A 12,804-nucleotide genomic window follows, 5' to 3' on the forward strand; every position below is an offset into this window, starting at 1 on the left:
GTTGTCCTTCCAGTGCTTTGACCAACAGGACTTTCTGCTGCAGAGCTTCACAATACAACACACTTGACAAAAGATTTTCATAGTGCCAGCTGCAACTCTCACTTGCTGCACAGCTCCTCAAAACAGTAACTGCAGGTGCTTATCAGCTGTATTGTCACAAAGATCCTCAGGGGAAGGCTGCGCCGCCAGGAGGTGGATTGCCGGCGGCAAAGGCTGCAGACAGGCACACGACAGTGCTTCAGTTGAAAAAACACCATTTGCACGTCCTCGAACTGGATCATGAAGTCTTAAGTCTTAAGTCATGCCCTTTACTCTGTACTGTACCTTGTGAAACAATGTGACGCCAACCTTGCCAACTGAGCTGATCTCTCTGTAGCGAAGCGATATCACCATAGTAATTCCATGGAAGAAGCACAAGCCAGAGGCCGCAGCGCACCGGGTGGGGGACTGGCGGCACCACCGCCGGATGGTGGGGGAGGGGGTGTGCCGCCGGATGCACTCGGTGGGGGCCCCCCCGTTGCAAAGAGGCCTCCCCCTGGCGGTGGCGGGTTGACGGCGCCGCCGCCCGCCGGTGGGGGGGATCCCCCGGCTCCTGCCGGGGGCGGGGACCCCCCGGGGCGTGCAGGTGCACCTGGTGGGGGTCCCCCGGCCACAAGGCCTCCCCCTGGTGCTGGCGGAGTGGCAGCACCCCCAGCCGGTGGTGGGGACCCCCCAAATCCTGCGGGGGGCGGCGAGCCGCCAATGGGCCCGCCGCCGGGTGCAACTCCACCACCCCCTGTGCAGCAGATTCACCCGTCTTGGAGCTGTAGCACTTTGGCAGAGCTGCAAGTTGGCAGGAAGCAGCGAAGTCCCATGTGCAACACAATCAGCAAGTAGCGTCTGAAGATATCTATCAAACTTTTTGCGTGTGGTGGCCGACATTGCCTTGGAAGAGGGCAGTGTTGAGGCTGTTTCACACAGGCCTGAACCTCTTATAAACGGCAGTAGCCTACATCGGGTATCCTAGGCCCCCGGACTAGGCCTTTGCACCTCATGCACCGCTGTGTACATGCATCAAACACAAGGGCATGATGGCGTCATTGGTGCATGCCTGGCACTGGGGGCAGTCCTGGGACAGGCGGAGCGGGGGCGGCAGACACTGGCGGCGCAGAAGCAGGCAGCCCGCCCGTGGCCTTGCCGGTGCTGACCGCAGTAGAGGCAGACTGCACAGAAACATTACAACGTCCAGTCACCGTCACTGTGAGACACCGACACAGCTTTTCCCTGATCTGCAGTCTGCATGAGTCTTTATTAGTATGTTCCAATGGACTCACCACAGCGACAGCGACAGAGACGGACACAGACGCTGACACAGCTCCGCCGCAGTTCGAAGACGCACTTGCCTGCACACCGCATAAATCTGATCATTTTTCTGCAGCGTATAGAAATGCTCCACAGCCAGATTTTTGCCAATCCACCTCAGGTCGATTCGCCTTTGCAATTGCTTGTCACCCTGGAATATCATATTACCCTTAGACTCCGGGGTCGATGATGATGATGTAGCAACATTCAGCCAACCTCATGGAATGCAAGCAAAAAGCAAGAATTCATTCGAGCCGATTGGCCACGCGGCTGCTGCGGGCGCCACTTGTTATGAATATTCTCCATTCAAGGAACCCCAACAAGGGATGAAGGAGTCAGACCGATGCGGCTGCGGAGGCGCCATTGCCGGCCGCGGTGGCTGCGGCGGCTGCAGTGCTGGAGCCGGCAGAGGTGGCGGCTGATGCGGCCGCTGTCGCCTGGGACCCCGCCGAAGACGCCGAGACGGCCACCGCCACAGACACCGATGCACCGCCTGCGCCCAGTCATGGATCCAGAAGCATTATCTTGACAGCCTTCTGCCTCCTTGCATGCATGCAAACTGCCAAGCTCCTCAACTTTTCTAACTCTGGATCTGCGTTGATCAGGCCATACGAGTCACAATGGCTTCCTGCATTCACTGCGTGTTCATGCATGCATAAAATATGTTTCATCACATCGTGTTTGACCCACTATGAGCCATAGGCTTTAGTCCTTAGAGGCTACATGACTCATGTAACATGAGCATATCTCTCTGAGTAAACTTTATACGGGAAGGCAGCACAAACACAAAGGTGCTACAGATACCAGCACGGGGCTGTCAACTTTTGAGCGCATGAGGGGCAGGGACATGCTCACATGCTTGGGCAACAGAGGTGGCGGACGACGCAGCAGCGATTGCCGTGATGGCGGTGACTGATGACTCAACGTAGAAGCGCGAGCTCGTGGGGCCGCAGCTGCCCCCGCCAACGCTGGCCAGGATCGATGCAGCTTGCGCATTCCTGAATTGGCAGCGACTCAAAAAGTTAACCAAAGCTTGGTGATTATTCTTATTGTTATAACACACCAAGCTCGGTGATTACAGCTAGAAAATTCAGAAGCCATAAAAGCCTGCAAGCTGTGGACATGGCCCTCATGACACATGGACAAGGCAGATGGTATTATGAAGCAAGCCAGCTGAAGCAAATTAGTATTGCCCAGAGAGCATTGTAGTGCAAGACGTTAGTGAGAGGCTTACGCATTTGCAGAGCTTGCTGCTTGTTGAGCCAGCGCACCATTGCCAATTGCAGCCTGTGTTTGCAAACGTGAAGGTCACATTTGGACTTCCAGGATAGACAATGGCGCTGCTTCTGCCAGTGACCATCCCCAATGCAGATGTCAGGATAGCTGTTCAGCTGCTATTGAGGAAAGGACAAATTGCTGAAATTCAGATATCCTCTGAAGTCGGTGTTTATTGGAAATCTGTAAGACTAGGTATGGTGTGAGGAGTGCGCACATAGGAAGCTGCAGCAGCCGTCGCTGATGCAGCAGCTGCCACATAAGCGCCTGTGCCACAGGCCCCTGCTGCCACTGCTGCCGCACTTGCTCCAGCTGAGAAACAGATGACGGCCAAGTCACGACACTTGCTCCTGAAAGGGGAGCAGCTTACTGCAAATGCTGGCTGCATCTCATTCCGAGCATGCATCTCAAACAGTCACTGTGGCTTCATGTCGGTCTCACCTGCAGCTGTTGCAGTGTCCGCGGCCAGAGCGACTCCATCCAGGACATTGCACTGACCTGAGACCCCGGCCAAACCACACGCTCATCTGGGAGCATGCAGCATGTGCCATTGCACTTCATAGACATGCCCAGTCAAGCCAATGAGGACGCAGAGAACCACAACGAGCTGAAGAAGAGGTGAGTGTCTCACCAACCAACTGGGCAACAATTGCTGCGGATGACGCTGCTGCAGCTGCGCTGTAGACTGCTGCATTGGCTGGAACAGAAAGGCATGCTTGGGTCAGCATTGTATGCACAAAGAGTACAATCTGCCATGTGTAGTGCTCAAGCTGTTTACATCAATGGATGCAGTTGAACAAAGACACGTCATGTGTTATCATGCATGCAGGCAAGCTGGTTACTCAGGCATGCATACCTGCCGCCTGGGGTCCTGTCTGTCCAACACTGGGGAAGGGGGGCAGGTTGATGCCACCCTGAGCCAGCTTGCGGCTGTGCATCCCTGATGGCATCCATGGCTCCACCAACAGATCAACTTCAACTGCGTTCCAATGAAATGCGCTGGGTACTGTGCATGTGGACATGCTGCATTTTAGCAGGGCTCAGAAATGTGTCAATGTGCTAGTCTCCTCCATGCATGGCAAGTACACTGCAAGGCCATCTGCGTGGGGGGTGGCACGTCCAATTGACAGCCTGTAACTGTGACTTTTATCCCTATAGGATTTTGACAACGCACTTCAATTTTAAGGTGCAAATGGCCTTGGATCGACATTTGCAGAGGTGATGATGTTCCCCTCGATCAAGCTCCTGTGCAAAAGATGCCAAGACTGCATGTCCCGAAGGCCCATATATGGTCGGTCGGATCATTACCTGGGAAGGTGGTGTTCAGTCCAGGCGGCAGTCGGGCTCCCATGCAAGAGGGAGAAAGCAGGCAGAAGGCCAGCAAGCACACGAAGAGCGAGCAGGACGCCATGGCAGCGCCCGCTTGCCGAAAGGACCGAGCTTGTCCCAGAAACAGGAGTTCGCAGCTCGCGTCCTATTCTCTAATGAACTCAGGTGCACTTCCAGGAGAAAAAGGAACAGGAAATTTTCCCAAGAGTCTTTGAGGACAGAATGTTGTCTTCATTTTATTCGATCCACCATAATCATCTTGGAGATCGGGCAAGCCAGCTGGCTGCATGCGTCATCTTACACATCTCCTGCATGCATGATCATGATGACCAGATGTCCACGATGCAGCCATGATGCATGGCCATGATACTGAGGAAGCTTGTCGTGAATTTGTCACGCACAACATACAGGTTTGGACCGAAGATACGGAACACTGAATCATTACAGGTTCAGCAAATGAAGCCAACCATAGCTTTTTGCATCCTGGTAGACAGGCAGTCTGTCGTTCTTGCGTACTGAGCCAAATTTAATGCAACATAATATGGATGACAAACCCCATTTCACAGCCTCACACTGAACCTGCAGCAGTCTTCCCTTACTCTTACTAATCCCTGCACTCCCCATGCGCCCACCTCCATATAACGCATGGCGCCAAGGAAACACAATCAAAATGCAACAGTTTGCCCTGGAAATCATCCTGCAGCACTTTCCTTGAGGCCTTACTCCACAGACAGCCTTCACCAAACCCCACATAAGAAGAAACTCATGTGCAGCATATAAAAAGAGAGTTTCCTATGCTCAAGCTTGCATACGTTGCTTCCGTCAGCAACATGCCCTGCTGCCGTGGCTGCTTAGGAGGTGATCCTCTGCCAATCTATTCATGCAGACTCAGGCGGCGGTGGCGGGGGCGGCGGTGGTGGTGGCGGCGGCGGTGGGGGCGAGGGCGAGGCTGGGCCAGCTGTGGCCACAGGTGGGGGTAACTCTGGGGGACCAGCTGGCGGAGGCGAGGAGGGCAGTGGTGGAGTGGGGGGACCCCCAGGCTGTACCTCAATTGGAGGTGCTGCTAGCGGCGGTGGTGTAAAAGCCGGCGGTGGAGCTTCAACTGGGGTGATGGACGGCGGAGGGCCGAGCACTGCCAATGGTAGCGGCGAAGGCGCACCAATGACCTCACCTGAAACATCATGAATTGTCTGATGACACCAGGCCCCCCTGGCAGATGTGACAAGCCGAATACTCTTGAAGTATACAGAATCACGCACACAGGACTATGAATAGCAACAGCAGAATCTTTTGCCTCAACAGGGCTACTACTATGCCGCTTGTGTCCCCAAAGACGCGGCCGAAGAGGATTTAAAGAGTTTCACCGACTAGCTAGACCTCAAAACGCAATGGGTAAAATTGTGCAACACTCTCACCTCCGCTGACAGGTGGCGGCAGATGTGAGGGGAGCCCGGGGGCCCTGAAACCAGTCGGACCAGGCAGCGGTCCGCTGGCCGTCAGGATGAGCGTCTGTGCTCTCGCAACCGCTGATGCATCGGCAGCGTTGCCGACAGCGCACTCCTGCACCGCCGGCACAGCTGCGGCGGCATCCGCCAGTGTCCTGCCGCCATGAGAAGCAGCCACTGCAAAGCAGCTTGCACTTTAAAGTGCTTTACTTTACCTTTTGGTGCACTTCAACACTTCACTTTGCAGCACTCACTACAAACTATCTCAGACAAACCCTGCATGCTCATTACCACACATCATTAGATGCCACAAGGTCTGGATAGTCTGCACTTGAGGAACGTCACCCAAAGCCAGCGGAGAAGATATGGGCCCAGCTGATGAAGTGCAACAAGTGGGTGCAGCATTGGGGACAATACCTGCAAGACCAGCACAAGGAAGACCAAATGCAGCGGCCTACCATATATGATGGGCTGCACATTCGGGCAGCCGTAGAAGCCGATGGCAATGGCAAATGCGCGCGCCAGTGCCTGCGCAGGAGCTCCCCCTTTTGTGAAGGCTCTTGCAGAAGCCAGCCCCACTGCCTGCTGCGCTGCTCCGCCCTCTGCTCATATGCAAACATCTCATCAGATTCTGAAAATTCGCGCACCTGGATCATAGATCTGTAGGAGCTGGGAAATGTCTCATCCAGCTCTATTTCCAACCCTTCTTTCAGGATTTCACAGCCTCGCCTGATATGATCAGGTTGCTCCGCCATAACACTGACAGGGGGCATCTGGACGTAACTGATCAGTAAATTAGAAAATGAGCCCTTCACAGCCTTGCCGGAGGACTCCTGAGGAGGTCAGATGGCTCGGCCACAAAAGAGGGGCCTTCACACGGAGCATGTGGATGTAGGTCACCGAAAGGCAAGACAGTAGAGTGTGTAGAGAATTGGCAAGGTGTCTTACTGGCTGCTGCAGCGGCTATGACAAGAGCGGTGGCAGTCGCGTTGCTCTGCGCCGCGCCGGTCAGGACGGATGCCAGTGTCTCCACTATTGGGCTGGTATCGCTGCTGGGAGAGTTGGCTGCAAGGCACAACTACCACACCATCACATGCTACCGAACATCCAAAGAATTTAAAGCATGACCACCACAAGCAAGGCAGTTGAAGGCTGTCAAAGATATGTGTGCTAAGCCAGCTAGGGAGGCACGGCCTCATGTGAACAGTCTTCACTTTCAGATAAGACCGAGCTGGGTCGATTTCCCACATGAACTGGCAAATCTCCTTACTTTTCATGAGTTAGTCTGTGCAAGCAGGCACTTGGGAAAGGATTAAAAGCACTCAGCAGGGCTACTGGAAAGGCCAAAGCAGAGCAGCGGGCCAGCACCAAGACCATAAGCGCTTGCAATGGCTGTGGCCGCGGCCTGCGCCTCCTCAGGGGTCTTCACTGATGCCAGGGCGCTTGCTGCTGCCTGCGTGTCCCCAATGGTGATCGCCTGCGCTGTGGACGCGGCTGAAGCTTGCAGCTCACCTGTAATCACCAGAATGCCGTACCTGTTCTCAATTTGCGGCATGCATCGCATCATGTGGGTGTGAGTGCATGCATGCATGCATGCATGCATGCATGCATGCCCAAATCACCTTCAGCCACTTTACATGCTGATCAGCAGCAGCAACAGAAAGAAAGGGTTCAAAATTGTGAAGTGCATACCGGCCAGCGGTCCTGCAGCTGGCAGTGGTGGGGAGGCTGCCTCCTGCTCTGCTCTTACCACAGGATTTGGTGTAGGCACAGTAGACACCTGGAGGACACTGCACAAAGGGATATGTCCATCCAGAGAGTGACTGGAAATCGGCAAAAGTGATCTTTTCTGTCTTAGCTCAGGTTGAGATTGTTCTGCAAGCCAGCAAATCTTTGGTCTTTCCTGAACAGTTTGGCAGAGGCAGCAATACCAGCTGGGAAGGTTCCGTCTGATTCTGGCAGCTGACAGACTGCCATGAAAGCAAGCAGAAACCAAGGAGGCAGACGGTAAGTGATCTGCACGCCATCATTTGATCGGACAGGCTGCCGAAAGGACCAGGATTATCTCACAACTTCCGCAGCTTCCGTTGAGGCCCTTTCCTTGTTCTGAATTATTCACTAGCATTCAGCAATCGAGACAATTTCTTCCGTGAAGACAGATCGAGATTCTGAGGGATTTCATCTCCGAGATGAGCCGACTCATCACCTTGCAAATTTTTGGGGACGGATACGCCAGCATGCGTCATAATTTGAATTCAGAAGATTCGGATCTTCTGCCCCCACGCTCAAGCAGGAGTATGCCACTACATGTCTTTCAAGATCTGAAAATTCAATTCAAGAGTACCAGGGCTGTTCACATGCTCATGGCTGCTTCCTAGCGATAATGTGAGGCACAACCTGCGCGATTGCAAGCCTAGGTGGCATGGTGCTACGAAATATGCATTTGCATGAGGTTGTCTGCAGCTACCATACCCTGTATTTGCATTACAGCTTCCTTCCCTCCCAAACCGGAGAGGGTTTTGCCACTCACGACAGCCAACTTTACTTCATACTCGATGCACTGCAGAAGATGCAAATTATTCAAACCAACTGGCAAGCCGCAGTGCACACAAGCGGTACCAACAACTGCATTTGGGCAAGAGGGCAGCATGTGTAAATCAGGAGCACTTCAAAATTGCATCCTACGCTACCGACAAAATAGCCTCCCAGGAGGCTCACTGCAGCTCTGTATCACATGCATGCAATCTTTCTCACTCATCAAAACTGACTTCAACAAATCCCTTTATGCAGCGATCAAGAAGAATTCAACATTAAACCTCTCAGTGCCACGAATCTTGCAGTGTAGATTTATTGTGGACCTTGTACTTCATCTCATCTCTCCTTGTACTGTGCCAAATCAGCCTGTGCCAGCAGGAGGAGGACCCAATGGCGGTGGGGAACCCCCTGCCGGCGGTGGCGAGGCTCCGCCGGCTGGGGGCCCAGCTGGGGGACCCACGGCCACACCAGCTGGTGGGGGCGCAAAACCTGGCGGTGGAGAGGCGGCTCCTGCAGGAGGGGGGGATCCCAGGGCCGGTGGGGGCGACGCGCCAGAGACAGCGCTCGGTGTGACAGCTGTGGGAAGCGGAGGTGGCGCTCCTGGAACAACACATACTCACTAATAGCTGTAAGCTGAAAAGCTGTTTGCTGGATGATGGTCATCAACTTTGTGCATCACACCTTATTTGCTCAGTCCTATCCATATCTGGCGAATGCTTTTTTGAGACCACACACGAACAGAGGGCCACTTAGCGATACGTACATGCCAGCAATGGCCTTGCACAGGAAATGGGCAGGTTGATCTCACATATGCTGGACTGAGCATTGCCAGAATTTTTTTCCACGAGTCTAGGCGCAAAAGGTGCATACCGATGGGGGGCGGTGACCCGATAGCCCCGGCAGGCGGCGGTGACCCGCCAAGGGCAGGCGGTGGGGTACCAGATGGGGCAGGACCGAGCACAGCCAGCGGCAGCGGCGGTGGTGCCCCCACTTTGGCACCTGCAGATTCGCATGTATTCATATCTCTGATGCATGACACAGCCACCTCTCAAAGCTTCCACTTGCAATTGCAGCTGATTTGCTGTGCAAATTCAGAGCAATACTCCACTGCTGCTATTGATTATATAAATCTTTCGAGGACAGCTTGCCATGACAGGAAGTGGCAGCGGCTGTGCATCAAAAGCATACAATATCCCTGCACGCCCTGCAGTCGCCTGCAGAAGATGTTTTTGAACTGCGCAACATCTACTGCAGCCTGTGGCGGAAGGAATAGCTGACCTAGCGGAGGTGGCGACCCTGCAAATCCAATCGGCGGGGGCGAAGCTCCGGCGCCCGTGACTGGAGGAGGCTGGGCGCCGCCAGGAGCAATGGATGGCGCAGGTCCGAGCACAGCCAGCGGCAGCGGCGGTGGTGCCCCCACTTTGGCACCTGCAGATTCGCATTCATATCTCTGATGCATGACACAACCACCTCTCAAAGCTTCCACTTGCAATTGCAGCTGATTTGCTGTGCAAATCAAGAGCAATACTCCACTGCTGCTGCTGATTCCATAAATCTTCCGAGGACAGCTTGCCATGACAGGAGGGTGGCAGCGGATGTGCATCAAAAGCATTCAATATCCCTGCACGCCCTTTTGAACTGCGCAACATCTACTGCAGCCTGTGGCGGAAGGAATAGCTGACCTAGTGGAGGTGGCGACCCTGCAAATCCGATCGGCGGGGGCGAAGCTCCGGCGCCCGTGACTGGAGGAGGCTGGGCGCCGCCCGGAGCAATGGATGGCGCAGGGCCGAGCACAGCCAGCGGCAGCGGCGGTGGCGCACCGATCACCCCACCTGTGCATCATAACTCCAACATGAAAACAAAGCACAAGCTGCCTATCTTCCGCACATGAACAGAAAGTCTGCTACTGAAGCGCATGCTGCTCATCTTGCTCTGTTCTTCAGCATGGCAAAGCTTCCCATGTCGCCAACTGACTGTTTGTACTGAAAGCATACTGGGTGTCAATAACACCAGGAGCTTTGTCTTGCTGGACCACAAACCAAAATGGCACATGCCTGTTAAGCCGTGCCGTACAGTGTCGCAAAAGGGAGCATCACCTGGTCCGACGGGGGGCGGAGAGCCGACGCCGAATCCGGCAGGCGGGGGCGACAGGCCGCCAACAAGAGTGCTGGGCAGCGGTGCGAGAGCGGGAGGCACTCCGACGAGGCTGATGCCGAGCGGGGGAGGCGGTCCGAGAGCGCCGGGGGGCGGGGATTTAGCGCCGAGCGGCGGCGGCGATCCGAGGGTGAATGCAAGGGGCGGCGGGGAAGGGGCCCCCGGCGGCGCGGCCAGCGGCGGAGCGGCCAGTGGCGGGTTGGCGCCCTGGGAGAAAAAAACAAATTTCCCCCACAACTCTTACATATTCAATCCCCATCCTCGCTCAGAATCCTTCACATGAAATCTGAAGCAACGCTTTAAACCCAGACACCCAAGACACCCTTCAGAACTGGGCTTCCTAGGCTGGACCCCTGATTCAATTTGTGACCCACATGATCCTAAGGTGCCAGTCTCAACTGCCAACATGAAAAGGAATTCAGATGGGAATAAAAGCGATGCACAGACAGGCCTACAAGCAAGTTCATGCTGGGGTCTTAGAGAATATGTTGGGAGGGAACAGTGAGCAGGCCTGGGAGGAGGGTCCCCCCAGCGAGGGGGCCTGTGCGCGCGCGGCGGCTGTGGCGGCGGCCGGGTCGCCGGTGGCGCATTGTTGCACGGCCGGGACCGAAGCAGTTGCTTCTGCCACCGCCGTGCCGCCTCCAATCGCCACAGCCTCCGCGATAGCAACTGCGTGCCATCAGGAAAAGGCCGCCTTCACTTTGCTGTATTCGTCACTCGCAAAGTACAAGCTCATACAGCATTGTGGTGACTGCCTTAGGCGTCTCTGACAGGTTTTTCCACATCTGACAGGCTTCCGAACATGCTGAGCGCTGTGCTGCTGCTCCTCACAGATCAAAGACAAAAGGACTTGAGACATTAAGTGAAGCTGCATGTCAGCCTACCTGCAGGACTGTTTGAACCTGAAATTGACTTGGGCAAACAAGGAATGATAACATGTTGACATGCCAAGGACGGGTGAAAGGGCTAAGACGCACTGGCAATGGTGGGTTTGACGCCGGGGCAGCCGTAGATTGCAATGGCAACAGCATACGCGCGAGCCACCGCCAGAGCTGCCGGCCCGCCGGACGCCAGAGCACGCGCAGAAGCAACCGCCACCGCTTGACGAGACGTCTCACTCACTGCAACAAGCCACCGCTGGTCAGGCTTGTTCACATTTAATTACATTTGTATGCTTTTCCTGCCAGAGGCAAGGTGCGTCTGCAGTATCACTCAGTGCCGCAAGCCACTGCTGCTTGGGCGATCAATTGTCATTATCTCTGCCTGAGGCACGGTGCATCTGCAGACAAGCTGCAATTATAGGCTACCAGCATTTCTACAATGTGTTAAAATATGGGGCTTCTTACATCACGTTGCATATGCCTTGCAGGGCTCAGAGGTTGCCGGAGGGCCTGTTTTGACAGAAGTCTGATAAGCACTTGCAAAGGCAGTAAGGCAAAGAGGTACGCACGGGCGGATGCTTGCGCGATGACTTGTGCAGCCGCGTTGACGTTGCTCTGCGCTGCGCTGGCCAGCGCAGTCGCGATGGCAGCCGCTGTGGGACTGCTAGCACTGGGCGCTCCCGCTGCAGAGCCGCACACAAACAAGCTTCTGAGCACTTCAACTGTGATGATCTGCACATGTGAATGCGTGAGTTGCCCTTCAAATACACAAGATTGTTCAGCTGTACTTTGTACAACTGGCAAGTGTCTTCACAGCAGGTTGCAAGGTTGCTGGCGCCTTTGTTTTATGCCTGAAAGTGATCTGACTGAACTGCACCCATTACATTGCTGAAGTACTGAACTGTGCCTTCTTCTCATGTCCTGAAGGTGCAGAGTACAGCGCAGCAGCAAACTTCCATCTCTCATCGGGCCATTACAAAACGGCGCACGGCACAGGATGTTTGTCGTAGAAGAGGAATGCTACCTTGGGCATATGCAATGGCGAGTGCTTGCGCCTGCGCCTGGGCGGCCGGAACGGTGGTGGCTGATGCTATCGCGGTGGCCGCCGCCTGCGTGTTGCCGGACGCCAGCGCCGAAGCAGTCGCCTGCGCCGTCGCCTGCAGCTCGGCTGCACCACACACACCCCAAGGCTCAGCTGAGAAATCAGCTGGCTCTTGCGGATGTCATGCAGAAGAAGTGCTCTTGAGATGCACTTGGACAGCATCAGGGATACACTCTGCAGGGCTCCCAGCTGCATGCATTCAGCAATGATGAGAAGGGACGAATGCAAAATATCAGGGACATATTGAGTCGCACTGAGTCACCTGGCAGGGGGGGAGCAGCAGCAGCAGGCAGCACCGGTGGTGGCGATCCGAGGATAAATGCGAGGGGCGGCGGTGACGGGGCGCCCGGCGGCGCTGCAATGGGCGGAGCGGCCAGCGGCGGGTTGGCGCCCTGCGAGGGAACCTCAATGTTTCTTCATGAATATTATAACATCAACCCCCAAAAGGCTCACAATTCCATCCATAAATCCCACCGCACCGCAGCACATGGAATCAACGTCAAGCAGGAGAAGTGTGGATTGGCACTCTCAACCCAGTGTGGCCCTTCCTATGGCAGAATAGCCCCTGAATTCCTTCCTACATCCCTGGCTCAAATTGGTGCCGGGATCGTGAAAGGCTAAGCAGGAGAGAAAGGTGAACATGCCTGGGAGGAGGGTCCCCCCAGAGAGGGGGCCTGTGCGCGCGCGGCAGCTGTGGCCGAAGCTGAGTCGCCCACTGCGCACTGCTGCACTGCCGGTACGG

At 55.2% G+C, this 12,804-nt stretch overlaps 2 protein-coding genes across 2 annotated transcripts; both read right to left on the reverse strand.

Moving 5' to 3' along the window:
• Window positions 1-166: 166 nt before the first annotated feature.
• Window positions 167-3,554, reverse strand: COCSUDRAFT_60887 (hypothetical protein; the record flags this gene model as incomplete). Its single annotated transcript, XM_005650366.1, has 9 exons — window positions 167-213; window positions 391-775; window positions 1,098-1,202; window positions 1,314-1,382; window positions 1,683-1,834; window positions 2,197-2,339; window positions 2,834-2,928; window positions 3,058-3,143; window positions 3,473-3,554. The coding sequence occupies 9 exons, from the start codon at window positions 3,552-3,554 to the stop codon at window positions 167-169; spliced, it is 1,164 nt and encodes a 387-aa protein (XP_005650423.1).
• Window positions 3,555-4,823: 1,269 nt separating this feature from the next.
• On the reverse strand, window positions 4,824-10,455 carry COCSUDRAFT_60888 (hypothetical protein; the record flags this gene model as incomplete). Its single annotated transcript, XM_005650367.1, has 11 exons — window positions 4,824-5,116; window positions 5,361-5,567; window positions 5,849-5,992; window positions 6,339-6,455; window positions 6,759-6,902; window positions 8,313-8,525; window positions 8,796-8,924; window positions 9,204-9,353; window positions 9,608-9,757; window positions 10,022-10,286; window positions 10,450-10,455. The coding sequence occupies 11 exons, from the start codon at window positions 10,453-10,455 to the stop codon at window positions 4,824-4,826; spliced, it is 1,818 nt and encodes a 605-aa protein (XP_005650424.1).
• Between the last annotated feature and the right edge of the window lie 2,349 nt (window positions 10,456-12,804).

Source organism: Coccomyxa subellipsoidea (genome assembly GCF_000258705.1).
Source record: "Coccomyxa subellipsoidea C-169, whole genome shotgun sequence".
Taxonomy (NCBI): domain Eukaryota; kingdom Viridiplantae; phylum Chlorophyta; class Trebouxiophyceae; family Coccomyxaceae; genus Coccomyxa; species Coccomyxa subellipsoidea.